This window comes from Protopterus annectens, chromosome 5.part0 (genome assembly GCF_019279795.1).
Source record: "Protopterus annectens isolate FY-2018-M chromosome 5.part0, PAN1.0, whole genome shotgun sequence".
Classification (NCBI taxonomy): domain Eukaryota; kingdom Metazoa; phylum Chordata; order Ceratodontiformes; family Protopteridae; genus Protopterus; species Protopterus annectens.
The window spans coordinates 233,522,734-233,542,253 of record NC_056735.1 but is presented as its reverse complement, the minus strand read 5'-3'; the positions used below and the strand labels follow the sequence as shown (position 1 = coordinate 233,542,253).

Here is a 19,520-nt window from a genome sequence, read left to right as displayed (position 1 = left end):
AACCTCATCTACTTCAATACCCACTTTTTCTTTCTCCCCTATACTTAACTCAACTATAAAAAAACTTCTTCACAGACTGAAACCTTGCACCAACTCCCCTGACAACCTACCTACCGAATTCTTACAACTATCAGCCTCCTCCATAGTATACCCCATCAGTATCCTCATCAACAGATCCATTCAGGAATCTTGCATGCCAGATATCTGGTAAAAAGCATATGTCCTTCCAATCCATAAAGGAGGCAATAACTCTGACATCTCAAATTTCCAGCCTATTGCCATACTCTCACCCATCTCAAAAATACTCAAAAAGTTCATTCAAACTCAGCTCCTTAATCATTTGATGACACAACAACTGCTTTCCCCCACTCAGCATGGCTTTAGACTAGAATATACCACTAATACTGCCATTGTCTCCTTCCTGGACACAGTTAATAGAGCTCAAGACACTGGATCCTTCATCTCTGCACTCTTTCTTGATCTGTCAAAAGCATTTGACACAGTCTCCCACCCCCTTCTGCTTAGCAAACTATCCAAACTGAGCATCTCTTTCCCCACACTTCAGTGGTTTACTGACTATCTAACCAGTAGGAAACAGTCTACTATTTGGCAGCAATGCTTCTCCCCTTTCATTAACACCAATACTAGGATACCTCAGGGGTCTATACTGGGTCCCTTCTTTTCAATATATTCATCAATGACTTCCACACCTCTCTCTCCCACTGCTCTGTAATTCAATATGCAGATGATTCTACTATTGTCTGCTCTTCTAAATCTCCATCTCTACTGCAACAATGTACCCAAGAAGCTTTCACCTCAACCGAATCATGAATGTCACAGAACCATCTCGTCCTTAACCCTAATAAAACCAAACTCTTAATATTTACCCCAAGTAATTGTAGCCCAGTCAATAGATCTGAACTCTCTGTCCATTTCCAAAATAACACTATAATTGAAGTCTTTCCCAACACAAAACTTCTAGGTGTCATCATTGATAACAACCTTACCTTTGACCTTCCTAGCCGCAATAATATCAGAAAAAAAACATCAAAAACTAGGAGCCCTTTATAGGCACAACTACTTTCTTAATTCCCCTGGAAAAAAGGCTATTGCCTCATCATTTCAGCATCCATCTCTCTTATATGGCACCCCCATCCTTACCAACATCCAGTCCTCTATAAAAACTAAACTCAACTCATGTTACAATAAAATTGCCAAATTTGCTATAAACCCCAAATCCTCCACCCACCACTGCACCACACTGCAGCAACTAGACTGGCTTGAACTCCCTCATCACCTAATATACCTACATCTTACTATTGCCCATAAACTTATTTACCTCCCAGCAGCCTGCCCATCTCTCACTAGTATACTGACCATCTACCATCCTAATCATCACCTCAGGTCAGAGAACAAAATGCTAATAAATATTGACAAACCTAAGCTCTCTGCCAGCCAAATGATGTACTCTGTTACTGTTTCTAAACTATGGAATGACCTCCCCCCTCCACTCAGAGCCATGTCTAATGCCTCTACCTTTAAAAAAATCCCTTAAACTTCATCTCTCCTCACAGTGGTTATGCACTTACACCTCTACTAAGAACCACATAACTTGACCCTCTCACTATCTTTCTCCTCTTCACTGTATAACCACTCTAATCTCTCTTTCTCTCAACCACCCCAACTCATTTTTCCACTCACTTTTAGCCTGCAGTACACCTGGGTCTATATTATAATCTTGAATGTTTAACTGTTTGAATGCATAAACATTGAACTTTTTGAACAATCGAAACACAATAAAAATATTTGTACAAAAAAAAAAACCTAACGAGTGTAGGCAGGGGGGCAAGCCCCCACTGTACCCCCCACACCCCCGCTACTTAAATAACAAACTCCGAGATCGCGCTACAGTGTAGAAAAGGGAAATCTTCCCTTTCCGCACCATACTACGTTAAAGTGTGATATCAGAGTTAGTATATTTAAGTAGCAGTGGATGTGGGGGTGCAGCCCCCCACTTGGGTGGTGCAGGGGGGCTTGCCCCCCCTGCTTAAACCCGTTAGGGTAAGTATTTGATGTTTGAAAATTTTTTTTTTTAAGTTATGGAACTTCAATAATATGGTGTCGACCATATTGTATTCGATGTTCCATAACTTCGAGATTATAATATAGACCCGTACACCTACATTACCATACTGTTTTTCCTTCTTTTCTGCAATTTATCTTACTCAATATTTAATTTGCCTTTATTCTGTAGTTTCAATCCATGACTGTATGCTATTTCCTCACTGTTTGTCTCCAGTTCACCCTCTGTTACTAACCTATTGTATGTAATCATAATGTTCATCTCCAATTTTACCTTTTTCAATAATTTAGTGTATGCAATCATAATGTTGTTTTATTTGCTACTGTTATATCGTATATCCTGTATCATTGTAACATATTTCTTCTCTGTATGTGTTAAATGTGGAGCTTTTCTCCAGAGGCCTCCACTGAAAATGGGTTCTTCTGGCCCAGTGGACTACCCCAGTAATCAAATACAATAAATGCAATAAATAAATAAAATAAAATAAAAGTGTGACTAAAAGTTTAAGAGATAGAAACTATCACACTGTCCAGATTTTCTTGTCAACGAGCAGGGCTACTCCTGAACCTAGACCCTGTCGGCATTGTCCTTATCTAGCTGGTAGTTCCCTTGAGACTTAGTCCTTCTAAGCTCCCAGTCCAAGGAAAGAATTACTACACCCTGCTGAAAATATAATAAAGCAAGCAGCTTTCACCAAAGAGCCAAGGTAGTTCCCTTGAGACTTAGTCCCTCTAAGCTCCCAGACCAAGGAAAGAATTACTACACCCTGCTGAAAATATAATAAAGCAAGCAGCTTTCACCGAAGAGCCAAGGTAGTTCCCTTGAGACTTAGTCCCTCTAAGCTCCCAGACCAAGGAAAGAATTACTACACCCTGCTGAAAATATAATAAAGCAAGCAGCTTTCACTGAAGAGCCAAGGTAGTTCCCTTGAGACTTAGTCCCTCTAAAGCTCCCAGACCAAGGAAAGAATTACTACACCCTGCTGAAAATATAATAAAGCAAGCAGCTTTCACTGAAGAGCCAAGGTGGTCACACAATATTGTATATTAACTTATGGAAGCTGCTGTCTAGGGTCTAAGGTCCCAAAATAGTTTATGTAAAATCCTGGCATATAAGTTAATTTACTTACCTAGCTAAGCTACTGTCTAGCTGAGCTAAAGCTGATTTGGTATTATCTGAGGATTGCTATCGCGAAGGACTGCAATATCTTTATAACTCCACCCCCAACCATGTAAGCGAGGTTTCAAGTACACCTACTGAAACCCGCCATTTTCAAATATCCGGAGAACCTAGACCCTGTCGGCAGCGTCCTTATCTAGCTGGTATGTTTAATTCTGCTGAGTTTGCCTATTTTTACGTTTCCTAAACTGCTTGTATGAAAACATATATCTGTACTTAACCATATCCTTAAACGCTAGCGGCGTTGTCCTGTAACGATAGTTGGTTACAATTTTTCTGTTAATTTGGTCATTGTGTGGTCATAGTGCTCTAAACAACTAAAAAGTGCTGTGTTAAATGCTAGCGACTGTTGGAAGAGCTAGATGCTGATCGCTTTTGTCTGCCTATGATCTGTTTTACTAAAGTGCTGTTTTAAATGCTAGCGACTGTTGGAAGAGCTAGATGCTGATCGCTTTTGTCTGCCTATGATCTGTTTTACGGTCAAACCAGCCGTTTGTAATTTAGGGAAAGTGCATGTTTGTTTCGGTTACTTTCCTGTTGTTAGTATAATTGCTGGACCTATGTAGTTAGCTAATTGAACCAACTAATGTAAGTCTCTAGCAACCAAAAGCAATACAACTCACTGCTGCTCGTAGATTACGGAACCTCTAGGGGACCGTAACTACTTGTGTAAAGTGTGAATCTTTAATTCAATTGCACTGCTCTCTTGTCGGTTGTTTTGTATGGGTAATACAAGGACTTTCCTGATCTGTGATGGTATTAATATAGCTACCGACCTTTAATTGTGCCTCTTTCCCTAACTTCTACCTGGTCTTATTTCTACTTTTCCTAGGTAGTTCCCTTGAGACTTAGTCCCTCTAAGCTCCCAGACCAAGGAAAGAATTACTACACCCTGCTGAAAATATAATAAAGCAAGCAGCTTTCACCGAAGAGCCAAGGTGGTCACACAATATTGTATATTAACTTATGGAAGCTGCTGTCTAGGGTCTAAGGTCCCAAAATAGTGTATGTAAAATCCTGGCATATAAGTTAATTTACTTACCTAGCTAAGCTACTGTCTAGCTGAGCTAAAGCTGATTTGGTATTATCTGAGGATTGCTATAGCCCTGCTCCGTTCGCCCTCGCTACGCTCGGGCTCTCTCCGCTCCCCTCCCTGCCCCCAAATCCCACCCACCCCTACTACCTCTAAATTTATTGCCATTAAGCCACACCCACATGTACTAGCTCCTATCACCTTCTGCTAATTTAATTATTCCCAGCTGTTTCCCTCTCTCTTTAATTATAGTTTCCTTCACACCATTATCTGATAGTACACTTCTAGGTACTTAGTTCATCATCTCTTTAGGTATGTGGTACTCCATTCTACTACCTACCCTATTAGCCCCACACCTCCTAACATTATATGAAACCCAACCTCTATTAGGATTCCCAGCCTCAAAGGCCCACACAAACACTCCAGAAGCTAAACATCCTAACTTTTATCACATCCATAGTACTTGGGTGCATCTAACATCATGCTCTCAATCCCCATACACCTACACCAGGAAAATTAGTCCTAAACTCAAACATTACTATAAAATTGTAGAGAAATTCCTGAAACTTGCCTCCAAGCTTAGACTTAGTCTATTACTTGATGGGGATATACACCCCAATCCTGGCCCTACCAACTCAGGCATGTACTCTCCCTCTATCACAAACCTAAGCCTCAACCCTACAATCTCCCGGCCACCCAATTCTCTCCTAACCTGTCATCTCAACATCAGAAGCATCAATAACAAGGTGCATGAACTTCATGCATTCATTGCTGATCTGTCCCCTGAGATTCTGTGCCTATCTGAGACATGGTTAAAACCTACCACTACTGATAATGAAATACTACTCCCTGGGTATAATATACACAGGTAGGACCGTACTTCCAGAAAAGGGGGTGGGGTAGCCATACTTTACAAATCTGAGTTGATTGTATCTACGGATGTCTTACAACCACCTCAGATTAATAACTTAGAAATTCTAACCACCAAACTGCAACTTAACAATAGTAAATGCATTTATATAATTTGTATGTACATTCCCCCAGGTAATAATATAGCTACACTTGAAGACACCCTACACTAGATATCTAGCCACTACCCTCAAGAAACCTTACTTCTTGGAGACTTTAATACAGATTGGACCACCTGTTCTTTAGAATCCCCTACCACCCATATTAACCTGCACTCATTCACGCAAATTATTAACACCCCAACAAGGACAGGCAAACTCAACCAGAAAGAAAGTATACTTGATTGGGTACTTATTAATAGTCACCCTAACCTGTATACATTTGGAACCCTCCCTGATAGTCTAAGTGATCACCATCTCACATATATAATTAAGCACAAAGTAACCAATCCCAAACAACCCTTACTAAGAACTGTCAGAAATAAAAAAAAATTTGACTCAACCAAATTCCAACTAGAATTAAATTCTTGCAATTGGTCTATACTAAAACATCTTCCCTTAGAAGAAGCAGTATTGTATTTTAACAAAAAATTCCTTGAGATTCTTAACTTTCATGCCCCTACTCGCTCAAAGAAAACTAAGGAAATAGCTGCACCTTGGCTTTCAAAAGAGACTAGGCTTAAAATTAATCTCAGAAATAAAGCTTGGGCTTTATGGCGAACTACTAAACTTCCACATGATCAAATTAAATACAGACAACTTAGGAATGAAACTAAAAAACACATACTACTTGACAAAAAACAATACTACCACAAACTACAAACAGAAAATCAAAATCACCCTCAAAAGTTCTGGGCAGGGTTAAATAATCTTCGACACCCTGGTCATTCTACTACCCCTGTCCCAGATGCCTTTACCGATAAACCATCAGAAGCAGTCTCTGACAGTTTTAACCGATTCTTTACTGAGACAATCCAAGCCCTAGCCAATGAACTGCCTCTTAGTTCCCATAGCCTAGATAGCTCCACCCTTATAAATCAACCCACATTTAGCTTCCAACCTGTTGCTACATCACTTATCCGCACCTTAATCAGAAAACTAAAACCCACCACACTCTCAGCTGACCAACTTCCAGCTGAATACCTGCAAATATCAGCTGACGCCATTGCCTACCCAGTGTCATTACTTATCAATCGCACTTTAACAGAAGCAAAAATTCCTGATATCTGGAAGATATCCTATGTAATCCCTCTTCATAAAGGAGGTAGTTCTACTGAGCTCTCCAATTATAGGCCTATAGCTATACTCTCTCCTCTAGCAAAGATAATGGAAAAATGTATTCAAAAACAGTTCATGCAACACCTAATTAACAACCACCTAATGGCAGATACCCAACATGGCTTCAGACATCACCATAGCACTACATCAGCCCTACTAGTCTTCTCCAATACCATAAATTTCCATCGCAACAATAACCTTATTTCCTCAGCTCTATTTTTGGATCTGTCCAAAGCTTTCGATATGGTGGATCACCAACTATTAATCAACACCCTACAATCACTTTGTCTAGATCCCAAAGCCCTTTAATGGTTTAATTCATACCTAAGTGGTAGAAAACAGGCTGTACTATGGCAGACCAAACTTTCTACCCTGTTACCTAACACCCTGGGAGTACCACAAGGATCTATATTAAGCCCACTGTTATTCTCCATCTTCATCAATGATTTGAACACTGTCATACCTAATGTCAGCTGTATCCAATATGCAGATGACTCTACACTGATTTGCTCAGGAACATCCCCTACAGAGTTACAGTTAACTACCCAGTCTACCTTTAACACAATAGAAAACTGGCTTTCCAATCGTCGCCTGATACTGAATCCCAAAAAGACTAAAATGCTGTTATTCCTACCAACACAAAAAGTCTAGTGCCATTAACTTTACAATCAAAGCAAAGGATGGCACAATAATCTCACCAGACCATTCTACAAAACTACTAGGTGTCACTATCGACAATAACTTAAAATTTGACCTACATGTCAATCAATTGATCAAAACTATCAATAAAAAACTAGGTTCATTGTATAGAATAAAAAGCTTTCTGACTCCCCCAGCCAAAGTTGCTATTGCTCGATCTTATCTTCTCTCTACTCTCCTGTACGCATCCCCTCTTCTCCATAATACTAGTAAGACTGTCCTGAACAAAATCACTATCTGTTATAATCACATCGCCAGGTTTGCTACTGGATTGCCTTTCAGGACACATCATTGCATCAATCTAATTCAGCTTTGATGGCTCCAACTACCTAGTCTAATATTATATAACCAACTAGTTATGACCCACAAAATTTTATACAACCCTGAAAACACCCCTGCACTCAAAAATCTGGTCACCCTGTATAACAACCCTAGACCACTGCGTTCTTCCAGTAGACTCCTTATCCAGACATGTAAAACTAATAACTTAGCCGGCGACTCTCTCTTTACTAACTCTGTAGGTAGAAAGTGGAACCCACTACCTCCTGAGATTACCTCACTCTCTTCTCTAGGTCAGTTCAAAGCTAAACTCAAACTACACCTGGGGTCAAAATGGACTTGCTACTGTATCAAGCCTGGCTAATCCCTTCTCTAGATTATGTACAGATACTATGAGTATGGATTGTCTTGATGTTCTTCTGTAAATATGCTATCAATGTCTAAATGTTCTTCACCAAATATTCAGTCATGCTGTTGAGATATGTGATATGTAATGATGTTTTTGAGATATGTAATGATGTTTTTTACTGTTGGGAGCTTTTCTCCCCGGGTCTCCGCTGAAAATGGACATATATCCAGTCGGACTATCCCGGTTAACAAATGTAAATAAATAAATAAATAAATAAAATAATTTTGTGAGGAGGAAGATGTACTACTACACATTAAAGAAGCCAGCATCTAGGATTATACAATCAAGTAATGGTGTTACTTGAGACCCACGGAACATGGCAAATTCTATATGGGGCAGCACTATTTCTGTGATAGAGCTACAAAATAAACTGAATCATATCATGCTAAAAGTAAAATTCTCTGTTCATATCTTAGTGAGTGGCACATTGGCTTATGTTGCTTGCCCAGTGTGCTTTGTTTACCAATTCACTTCTTAGTTGGAGTTCTATCTCTGTGAAGTCTGCACTGCCTCTTTCTGTCTGCATGAGTTTTTGCTGGGTGCTTTGGTTTGCATCCATATCCCAAAGGTGTGCCCCTGTTGAATTCCCTTTTGTCAGCATTGTCACATTCCAAAGGTTAATTGTCATTCCACTAAATTGCCTTAGTGCATGAGCCCTGTATGGGAGTGAGCGTCTATGTGCTTCCTGCAATGGATTAACATCTCTTTGTCCCTAGGTGTGCATTTGGTGTGTGTGTGTGCGTGTGTGTGTGTGTGTGTGTGTGTGTGTGTGTGTGTGTGTGTGTGTGTGTGTGTGTGTGTGTGTGTGTGTGTGTGTGTGTGTGTGTCTCTGTGTGTATTACAGAAGAAAGGCTGGACCATCTACTTACTTCCCCTACTTACCTATGAAACCCAATGGAAGGAATCAGTTCTTCCCTAGGTCAGTGAATGAATCAGATGTGACTTATAAACATGGATAGATGGATGGATGAATGGATGGATGGGGTAATTGAACAATGAATGAATGATCATAACATAGTTGCAGAGAATGGACAAAGTTGCAGGATTCTCACAGTTTATCTTCTGCAGCTAATAATTTATCACACAGCCCTGACACTTAAATTGATAATACTACATGGTGCACAGCACACCTCTGAACTACTATGATTTAGGAATAGTGCTATGATTTTGGTTCCCAGATTAACCCTGCTCATCCAAGATTTACTAACATTTCCCATAAAGTCAAATCTGTGTATGGGTACATACCTTACTAAATAAACTAAGCCTATACAAATATTCTCTGTCACTAAACTATGTAGGATCTAGTATATAAATATCTTCTATAATGAAAAATAAGAATGCTATCCTCTTTTTGACTTTCTGTTATGATTTTAGAGGCCAGTGCTATGATTTTTAAAGCTCAGTGGTTGACAGGTATGAAGAGTGTCAAACGCAGGTTTATATTCTTGGTAAAAAGAAGTGCATACTTGTTTACACCCAGAAATATACCGATACTACAGTTAGAACGTAAATGTATATATCTGCCTCACTCTGTTTCCAAGCTCACTTCAACTACTTTCACCTACAGTTTCACAAGTAGTCACTGCTGAGCCAGAGGTCTAGAAAGTTCTATCAGCATACCTATACTTGCATTTTTAAATATGTTACAGGAAAATAGTGCAGTCAAAGCCAATGGAATTCTTGGTATCATCGGTGTTAAGACAGACAGTGAAGATGCATTAACTTATTACATCTGGCATGAATTCATATGAATTGGCTGCCATCCTGGTTTTACTGTGGAAATGTAATTATCTAACTAGCTGCAATACTTAAAGACTTCATTCATACGTTAGAAACGTGACTACTGATTGAACACTAACTTCACAAATGAGGAAGGCTAATTGTCAAGTGTAGTGAAGATTTTAAATGTTTTGGGGTTGAATAATCACTTGGCAATTAAATAAGAAAAGATTACTCATAGTAGACCCACATGGGAAATTATTTAAATGTGTATATTCTCCGAGTTGTAATGCAGTGGTTATCCTGGTCCTCAGTTCTGAAAACTTCATTTGACTCCATCCAGGAAGTAAAACATATTCTTGAGATTAGGGAAGGCAGGGATTAAATTATAAATTATATAGCCTAACATGAAGCCATACTGGTATATACTTCCCAGTATATGTTTCTCGTTTCTGCTTTTTGAATGTGTCGCTCCTACACTTCCTCTTGCCATGTTCAGCAGTGTAGTTGAAATGGTTAAAGTTGTGTGGCATATTTTTCCTTCAGTCACAGCTACATCATTTTTATTTTTAAGTCATTTAACTAGAACAAAGCTTGTGATTCACTGTGGAAAACAGGAACTTATGCCTAGTGAATCTGACCAGGTTAAAAACAAATAAATTGTTTGAGCATTTTAGCACACACACACAGACACACACACACACACACACACACACACACACACACACACACACACACACACACACACACACACACACACACATACAGATATGTAACCCAATCAAGGATCCTGTTACATGTATCCACTAAAAATATCATCTTCTGTGATACTTGTCAAAAACATTTCCTTGTGTTGCTTATCAAAACTAAACCTATATGGTATAAAGACTGGTTGCAAATTACAGCTGAGAAAGATGATTAATATCTTATTGACTTGTTTTATGCAGGAAAATAAAGGTGAACAACCCTCAAGTATTGCTAATGCTACATCATACTTTGTCTGAATATCGATTGTTTATCCTCCTAAAGTATTAGTTGGATAGTTTCTGAGTACCACAGCCAGCCAGTGTCTGTTTTTGCATTCCAGTATGCTTTTCATATAAGCAGCAAACCAGCTTAAGAATGGATGTTGTCATAATAAAATTAAAGATCACATGATTAATGACATGCAAGGCGGTAATAACATTAATGTATGCCTTTCTAGGATTTCCAGGTGTTGCTTATTTGACTACTTTGCTGATACCCTTCCTTCCGCCCTTACTAAGAACAAGTCATTGACTGAGCTGGATGTAAATGGCATCAGTTTAAAAAACTCTGGCGTAAAGCTACTCACTTTTGGGATTAGCGATATCAGTAGCATACAAAAACTAAGGTAAGCAGTCCTTCATTTTTCCTCTTTACTAATGACTAATATTAAGATACAGAATAATTACTTGGTTTGGCACTATTGGAATGGTCATTTTCTCACCAGCAGTTTGTTTGAATCAACAATATTGCATTGCCATTTTCTCCTTAAGTGGATTTAAAATTTGATAATTGTATCTTTTTATTAAATACATCGGTGCACATATGGAAACATTTTGAATTTTAGCAAACTCTGATGGGGTAATATCAATTTTGTTGATATGTGTTACCAGTGAAGTTGAACATTTCAATGTAGGCTGGAAAGACATTAACCTGCTCAGAGTACACTATCTGTCTTTGTAAGAAGAATAAAGAACATTCTTAAATATACCTGAACTTTGTCTGATAGTGTTTTTCACAGCATATACAGAAACTATGACGAGTGAAATCCCATGCTCTTCAAGTGTGAAAAGCAGCTGTTCTACAAGCTGTCCCTCGTTTTACAAGAACATCTCTGATTTTAAGTTTTCTGGTAATTAGTGCAGATTAGTTATTTAGTCAAGTCAGTAATTACAGACATTAGAGTTTTGTTCTTCTTATTGTTCAGAAATGTATGGCAACATAAAAACTATTTTTCTGTTAAACTTTTAACTGAATTAGAGCAATATTTAAAAAGCTGTCTCTGATTTTGGGCCTTAGTTCACCCACATTATTTTTTGCCTTGTCCAGAATTATTGAAAAAAGAAGTTAAGAGGTATGTCTGGGGCTAATATAATGGAAACTACCAAAGATGAGCATGAGATATAATAATAACCAGCTAATAAACTATTTGTTTATTTGCTTAAGTGTGCATTTATTTCTTTATTTAAGCATGTGAGATTCTAGCTACGCAAAATGCAAAAACATTCAATAGTTCAGTAATTAAGAACCTAACAATTAGAGGAGATATATATATATATATATATATATATATATATATATATATATATATATATATATATATATATATATATATATTGTGCGTGTGTATGTGTGCACTGTCAGGCTTCAGTGATCAAATGGATTAGGCACTGGTCTCCTAAACCAAAGACTGTGGTTTGAGTCCCATCCAGGATGATACAATCTTGAAACAAATATTCTTTTTTCCTAGTTGTTTTGTTTTTTTAATCTACACTTGATAGCTACCTTTGCTGTGCTTTTACATTAAGACATTCCTGGATCCATCCACTGGCAAAAAAGTATTTACCTGGTTGCTCTGCACTGGAAAGCACTTCAAGGAGCTCATAACATGAATTCTTATTGGATACAGGGCATAGGAATTAGTTTTCAAGTTTGTTTCTCAGCTGCACATCATGCAAGTTTGTGCGGGCTGCCCACTGTGCAGCAGGGGTTAGCAGTGCCTTGCATAGTAGCAAATGCCTAAGCAGTAACATTTCCCTTTAAAGTTAGGTTTAAGCATGAAACCTGTTAAAAAGCATGGCAATACAAGGAATTAAGTTCAGAGTAACTATCTTGTGCATTTAATAGAACTACCATTTCCTAACACTATAGAACATCTTGCCCTTAACCCCAGACCCTAGTCTGAATATAGAATAGCACTACCAATCCAGCACTATATAACATCTTGCCCTTACTCAGAAACTACCCTAGAAGTCCCCTGTTAAAACCCAGTCCTTAATCCTAAACAGCCCACCCTACTACAGGATCACACAACAGGGATATGCAATTTCAAAATATCTCTGTGGCCAGCTTGGTAGATTTATGCATCCTAAGGGAATGTAGCAGTTGTCTGTTGTTCTCTAACAACCAGTTATCATTAAAGAAAATAACATAGCAAGCAAGAAATAAAAATACACAACTTCCTTAGAAGCCGAAAATCTCACACATAAGTAAGATTGTCAAGAATACCAACACTACATCCCTCACACATTGTCTTATGCTGAGGCACTTGAAAGAAACCTTTCCAAATCTCAAAGACCACCAAAGCCACCTAAAGGTAAAACTGATCTTTAACAATAACTAATGCACACACCAAGGGCAACACTAAACATCTCACATAAGTCTACACCCAATGGTCCCCCAAGAGCAAAGCTCATAAAGCAAGTATATACTTTACTAAATATTCTTGTTATTTGGGACTCCATTGAGTGCCACACAAACAAATGCCCCACTCACCAGGAAAGGATAAAGATTAGTTGCCTATCTGTAGCCATGATCCACAAATCCACAATATCACACACACACACATACACACACACACACACACACACACACACACACACACACACACACACACACACACACACACACACACACACACACACACACACACACACACACACACACACACGTCACCTCACCCCAGGTACGAATATGATTCTATCATAGTCCACATGGGTGTAAATGACCTGAGACACACCACAATGGACTGTATAAAATGAGGCATAATGGAGGTCTCAGAATATGTGTCACTGATAGTATCAGCCTTGTACTGAGCAGTAGCCTATCTTCACCTAGGATGATACCACAGTTTGAACATAAAATAATTGATTTTAAATAATTGGCTGAGTTTCTGGTGTCACTCTAGGGGGCTCCAATATCTGTCAGCATGGGAGTACATGCCAGGGACGGGCTGCACCTGCCTTCCCTAGGCTTTTGGATATTGTCCAATACTTTATCCATACCCTTAAAGCCTTTTTAAGACAAAATTGCCAACACAGTGAAAAAGCCTCCAAGCAACTGTAAGGTATTACTGCTCAATGATAGGAGCCTAAACAAAAAAAAAAACCCTCCACACCCTTCAAGCCCTCCTCAGTCTGGAGAATGTAGACATCTGTGCCATGACCAATACTTGATTTAAAGCCATAGAAAGTACTCTGGCAGTGCAAGGCTACAGTTCCTTCCATGCATTTAGACCAACAACAGCACAGACTGGGGCCAAAGGTGGAGATGTCTCAAGCTACACCATGTAGCTTATCCACTTGCAAGCCACCATAGATAAGGTCTCTCACCATACCATGCCTAGCTGCAGGTCACCATCTCAGCCCCTAGAATCTCATGATTCCTACCTAAAACTACTAAAGGTACTCACCATCCAACCAAACATCCTATTCACGGGTGACTTTAACTGCCCCTCTATATACTGGGAAACTTATACTGCCTCAAACTTAAGAAGCTCAAAGCATTCTGGACTTTACTAATACAAACACCCTGGAACAGATAGCACACACTCCGACCAGAGGATCAAATATAATGGATATGGTACTCACCAACATGAAAGAACACTGCAGCCCCCCACCCCATGTCACATCTTCACTAGTAAGGTCAGATCACAAAGCTGTCTCCTTTGAAGGAAAACTCAACCAGGGCAACCCAGCTAAACCAATAACAGATAGAAATTATGCCAAGGCAAACTAAATCCTGTTACATTACAATCTGTCAAACTTTAGAGCTCCAACTAGTCTGGAGACCACCATACCTCTCAAACTCTTAGTGCAAGAAAACTGGACAAAGCCTAAAATAAAGGGGAATGTCCAAAAATAAGGATGGATTTTACAGTATACGTAGAAAGTTGCTAGAATAACAGGATTTGTCTTAGCATGCATTTTCAGAAACATATGAAGTCTTCAAATGTATGTCATCATTTAGTGACTTCAGTCCTCCATGATTTGCCAGAAAACCACAAATTTTACAAGGAAAAGACCAAAAATATGAAGCAAAAATCTGGATATTCTGCACAAATCTGGACAGTTGAAAGCTATGGGACCACACCTACCTAGGCAGAATTATTCACAGAGTACCTTTACAATCATGTGAATGGCTGCATTGAGGCTGCTGTACCTTCCAGGAGTAACCTAAACCAATTACTAAAATCAAACCCACTGGTGATATCCCCACCTAAACAAAAAACACATAGCCAAAATCATGAAGAACATAGCAAATCTACTGGCTGATACATTCAGCTCTAACATCATTCCACCACTCCACCCCCAGCTCCTCTGGGTGAAATCCCCTCCAACATACTTCCACCAACTATTACCAGGACCAGATGTTGGCAGTACTCATTAAAGCCAAGAACACTGCCTCCGTGGGTCCTAACAACATCCCCCATTGACTCCTGAAAGGTCTAAAATATTACCTATCAGGACCACTTGAGACACTCTTTAACTACATCCTTGAAACAGGCTACATTCCAAGTGAATAGAGGACCATAACAGTCATTCCCCTCCACAACGGCAGACCATCAACTGATCCAGGGAACTTCAGGCCCATCAATCTAACAAGCCTAATATGCAATTCCATAGAATAAATTATCATGAAAATAATGAACTGGGACATTGGCAATCTGCAGACACTGAACCCATCCCAATTTGGCTTTGCTAAGGGAAGGTTGTGCCTACTTAACATGGTAGACTTATTTGAGAGGGTCTCCAAGGCAGTTGAAGTGGGTAGAACACTGCATACTGAAGATCTTGACCTCGTCAAGACATTTGATTGACAAGCTCTCTAAGCTAGGCATAAATCTCTACATAACTCCCTGGATTGCAGGCTGGTCACAAATAGACCCAAAATTTCAGGATCAGGAAAATGGTCACTAGGGAATTACCCCAGGGCTCTGTGCTGGAACTGCTCCTGTTTGGCATCTGCTTCTCAGAAATTAAAGCTAATGTTCAAGGCCTCTGGCTCACTGAATTCACAGATGACTATAAATTGAGTGCTATTACAGATTCCCCCCAAGACACTAACATCTTGCAAGAAGGTTTAATGGAGGGAAATGAATGCTGCCAAATTTATGGTCTAACACTCAGTGCCAAAAACTGTAATACAATGCCCTTTGGGAAATTGTCAATGTATGTTAATTACTCCATCAATAAAACACTCCTAACAGTTGACCCAGTAGTAGGGGATCTGTGAACACATGTAGACAACAATCTAGCCTAGCCTATGACCAACATGTAGCTAAGATAGAAAGAAAATAAATCTATGTCACCCAGCTTATAGATAAAGGAATAGTATCCAGGTCTAAGGACGTTATAGTAGTACTCTACTATCACTGAGTACAATATATGCTTTAGCATGTACATAAGCAGACACTCAACATTTGAAGTACCCACAAAGGTTTCTCACCAGGAGAATTCAGGGCATGAATACCCATGTGTCTCAGGCAGGTATGTGCCTTGCATTGAGCAGCATTCTACCTTCACCAAGAATGATGCCACGGTACAAACAAAGATGATTGACTTCAATAATTGGCTTAGTGTCTGCTGTCTTTCCAGGGAGATTCAATGCTGGTCAGAATGGGAGGACATGGTTAACAGAGCAAGTTACTTTGTAAAGGATGGTCTGCACCTGTCTTTCAAAGGCTACTGAATATTAGCTAAAACTTTATTCACCCCCTTAGAGCCTTTTTTAGTCAATGCCGAGTTGACACACCTGCAAACTTCACAAATAAAAGCCAAACAAACCTAAAGATGTTACTGCTCAATATCAGGAGCCTAAAGAAGAACCCCCACATCCTAAAAGCACTCCTCACTCTGGAAAATAAAGACATTTGTGCAGTTACCGAGATATGGTTTAACTACATAGAAAATATAACAGCAGTGCAAAACTTCAAAGACTTCCATACATTTAGACTATCAGCTGCACAGGCAGGCAGAAAAGGTGGACGGCATTTCAATATATATTAGCAACAAGCATTATTCTACTTTGGTTAAATAGGACAATACCCTTGGAATTTATACACATGCAAATCAGCATAGACAAATTCCCATGCCATATCCTAGCAAGCTATAGGTCACCCTCTATGTCCCTAGAATCCGATAGCTCATATCTAGATCTACTGGAGACAGTCACGATTAAACCAAATACCCTATTCATGGGAGACTTTAACTACACTGCTATAGACTGGGAAACAAACACTGCCACATGCTTGTAGGCACAACAGTTCCTGGACTTTATTAACACAAATACACTTGACCAAAGAGTGGGCACACCCACCAGAGGTTCAAACATACTGGACCTGATACTCACCAATATGGAAAGTGCTACACATCCTCTCAGTATCACATCCTCGATGGTGAGGTTGGACCACAAAGCTGTCTCCTTCAAAATAAAATCAGCTCAGTAACCCCAGCAAACCTTGTAACTGTTAGGAACTATTCCAAAGCAAATTACATCCTATTCAGTGATAGTGAGTCAAGATTCATTGCCATTCCCAACCCCAAGTTCACAGGAACCTATGCAGAATTGTTCATTAAGATCCTGTACAACCATATAAATGCTACTAGAAGTAAGCTCAAAACAGACTCTAAAAACAAATCACACTGACGTAATCCTAACCTCAATAGAGTATATAACAAAAGTAAAATCATCATGGCTACTCAGGAACAGCAACTCCCATAGTGCTAGAAGCTCTCTAATTAAACTAAACATGAAACTAAGAGGACTAATTAAGTCCAGCAAGACTAAATATAAGGTCAGGATAGCCACACAGCCTAAAGACAACCACAAGGCTTTCTATAGCTATGTCCAAAACCTAAAAGGCAGCACAAATGAGTGAGCAGAGCAACATAACAAATTTGCTGGTTGATAAATTCATCTCAACACCTCCACCTCCCCCAATATGTTCATATGTTCATAGACAGTGTTTAGACCATTCGACTGTCAAAGAGCGTCAGTTCCACAATATATGGCATGTAAACCCTATAACCTGGCCAAATGTCCAGGTTCTTAATAAAACTACCAAAACTATTTAAATTACATAAACCTATAGGAGATTGTTCCAAATTCTTGTCATTTTAACAGCAATAAACTGCTCAAAGATTTTGAGTTCCCTTTTTTAGTATAAATGTCATATTCTTATGATTGTACATTTTAGTACATCTATTAAACTCAGTGCTATACATAATTTGTAATATGGGGTCATGAAAGATTTTATATGCTAGTAACAACTTTCTGTGTGTATACCTATGACAGAGTATATACATTTAAGAACTTACACTAAAGGGAATAATCCATAAATCTATATTTAGCTATTCTTTCTGCAAATCTCCTTTAGACTCCAAGTTTTTTCAATTGTCCCTGAGTATAAATACAAAAAGTGTTATTGTATTCCAGTAATGATCTTGCATAAGTTTTAAATTACAGAGTCAATACATACTCAGCCCTAGTAGATAATCCCCTAAGCAGGCACCCCATACACTTAGTTGTTATTATAGAAATTTGATCTACATGTGCGTTAAAGGACAACTTATATGTACTAAGTATACCCAAGTCTTTATATTTCTCTACCTCATTTAATGGGGAAGACACCAAAAATACAGGAAGCCTTGGGCATCTATTTGAAAAATACATTATCTTACACTTGTTTAGACTAAATGTTAAACCTGTTTCCAAAGCCCAACAACTCAGAGACTGTAAATACTTATGTAACTCATTTACATCAGAGGGATTTTGAATTGAGAAACAAATCTTGCAAACATCAGCATACTGATAAACCTAGAATATATTGTTCTTAGTTAATGTAGCAATCACCATATTAAACAAGACAGAACCCTGAGTTACTCCATCTTTAACCTGTGAGTAGTCAGAATAACAGTGTTGCATTCTTATACATTATCTTCTGTGTAACCAATTATCAACCCATTTTATGATGTATGCATTAACTTTATGTTCCTGTAAACATTTAATAATGACCTTGTGAGGTAAACTGATAAAAGCTTTTGCAAGACCTGAAAATTAACCCCAGGATATAGGCCCAGATCCAGGGCCATATTTATCTATTCATAAAACCTAATCAAGTTGCTAAGACTAGTTTGCCCTTTTATGAAACCATGTTGATTAATATCAAGGATTGATATGTTTCCTTCTGATTTCTCAGTAAGATCTAATAAACATCACTCAAAATGTTTTCCCAATAAGGAAGTTAATCTGATGGGTCTAAAATTGCCCATTTGATCCTTTGAGCCACCTTTATGAACTGGGGTTATACAAGACAGTTTCCAGGCTTCTGGAGCAGTTCCTAATTTTAACAGTTAAACTTAAGGTAAGTAAAATAGTATTTTGTACAGAATTCGACAACTGACTTGAGAACAGATTAGGCCTCATACAGGTAGCCTCTTTTAACTTGGCTAGAGCTCTGGTAATATTTGTTCCTATTAATTCCAGGCATGACCCTGTTACAGAATAGCTATAGGCATCATCCTTATCTACACTATCTTACCAGATGCTTGAGAACAATAAACTAAATTCATTGGCAGTTTTACTAGGCCCAGTAGTTGTCCCAACATCAGTAATGAAAAAGTATTGCTATTAATTTCATTTATATATCTACAAAAGCCTTTTATTTGAGATATTACTAATTCATTCATTCAAAATGTATTTTGCAGTTGGAAATTCCCTTTTTCAAGTTCTTACACGATACATTACATTTTTTTCTGTTCATATTTGAAGGGAACCTTACTAGGGTTTTTAAGCTCCACTTTTTCCTCCTTTACAATCTCAGAATTTCTTTGTTCCACCAAACTGGGAAAGTGCTATAGTTTAGCTTTTGTTTTACTATAGTAGCAACTCCATCCTGAAGCAGCTTCC

General features: G+C 38.6%; 1 protein-coding gene across 2 annotated transcripts in view; it reads left to right on the top strand.

Annotated features, from left to right (window-relative positions):
* The window catches only part of LOC122802555 (NACHT, LRR and PYD domains-containing protein 3-like), an 826,460-nt gene that overhangs the window by 286,678 nt on the left and 520,262 nt on the right, over positions 1-19,520 (top strand). For both annotated transcript variants that reach the window (XM_044072217.1, XM_044072216.1), the window contains exon 8: positions 10,792-10,959. In XM_044072217.1, the coding sequence (XP_043928152.1) occupies positions 10,792-10,959 (168 nt within the window). The remainder of the gene's footprint in view (positions 1-10,791; positions 10,960-19,520) is intronic.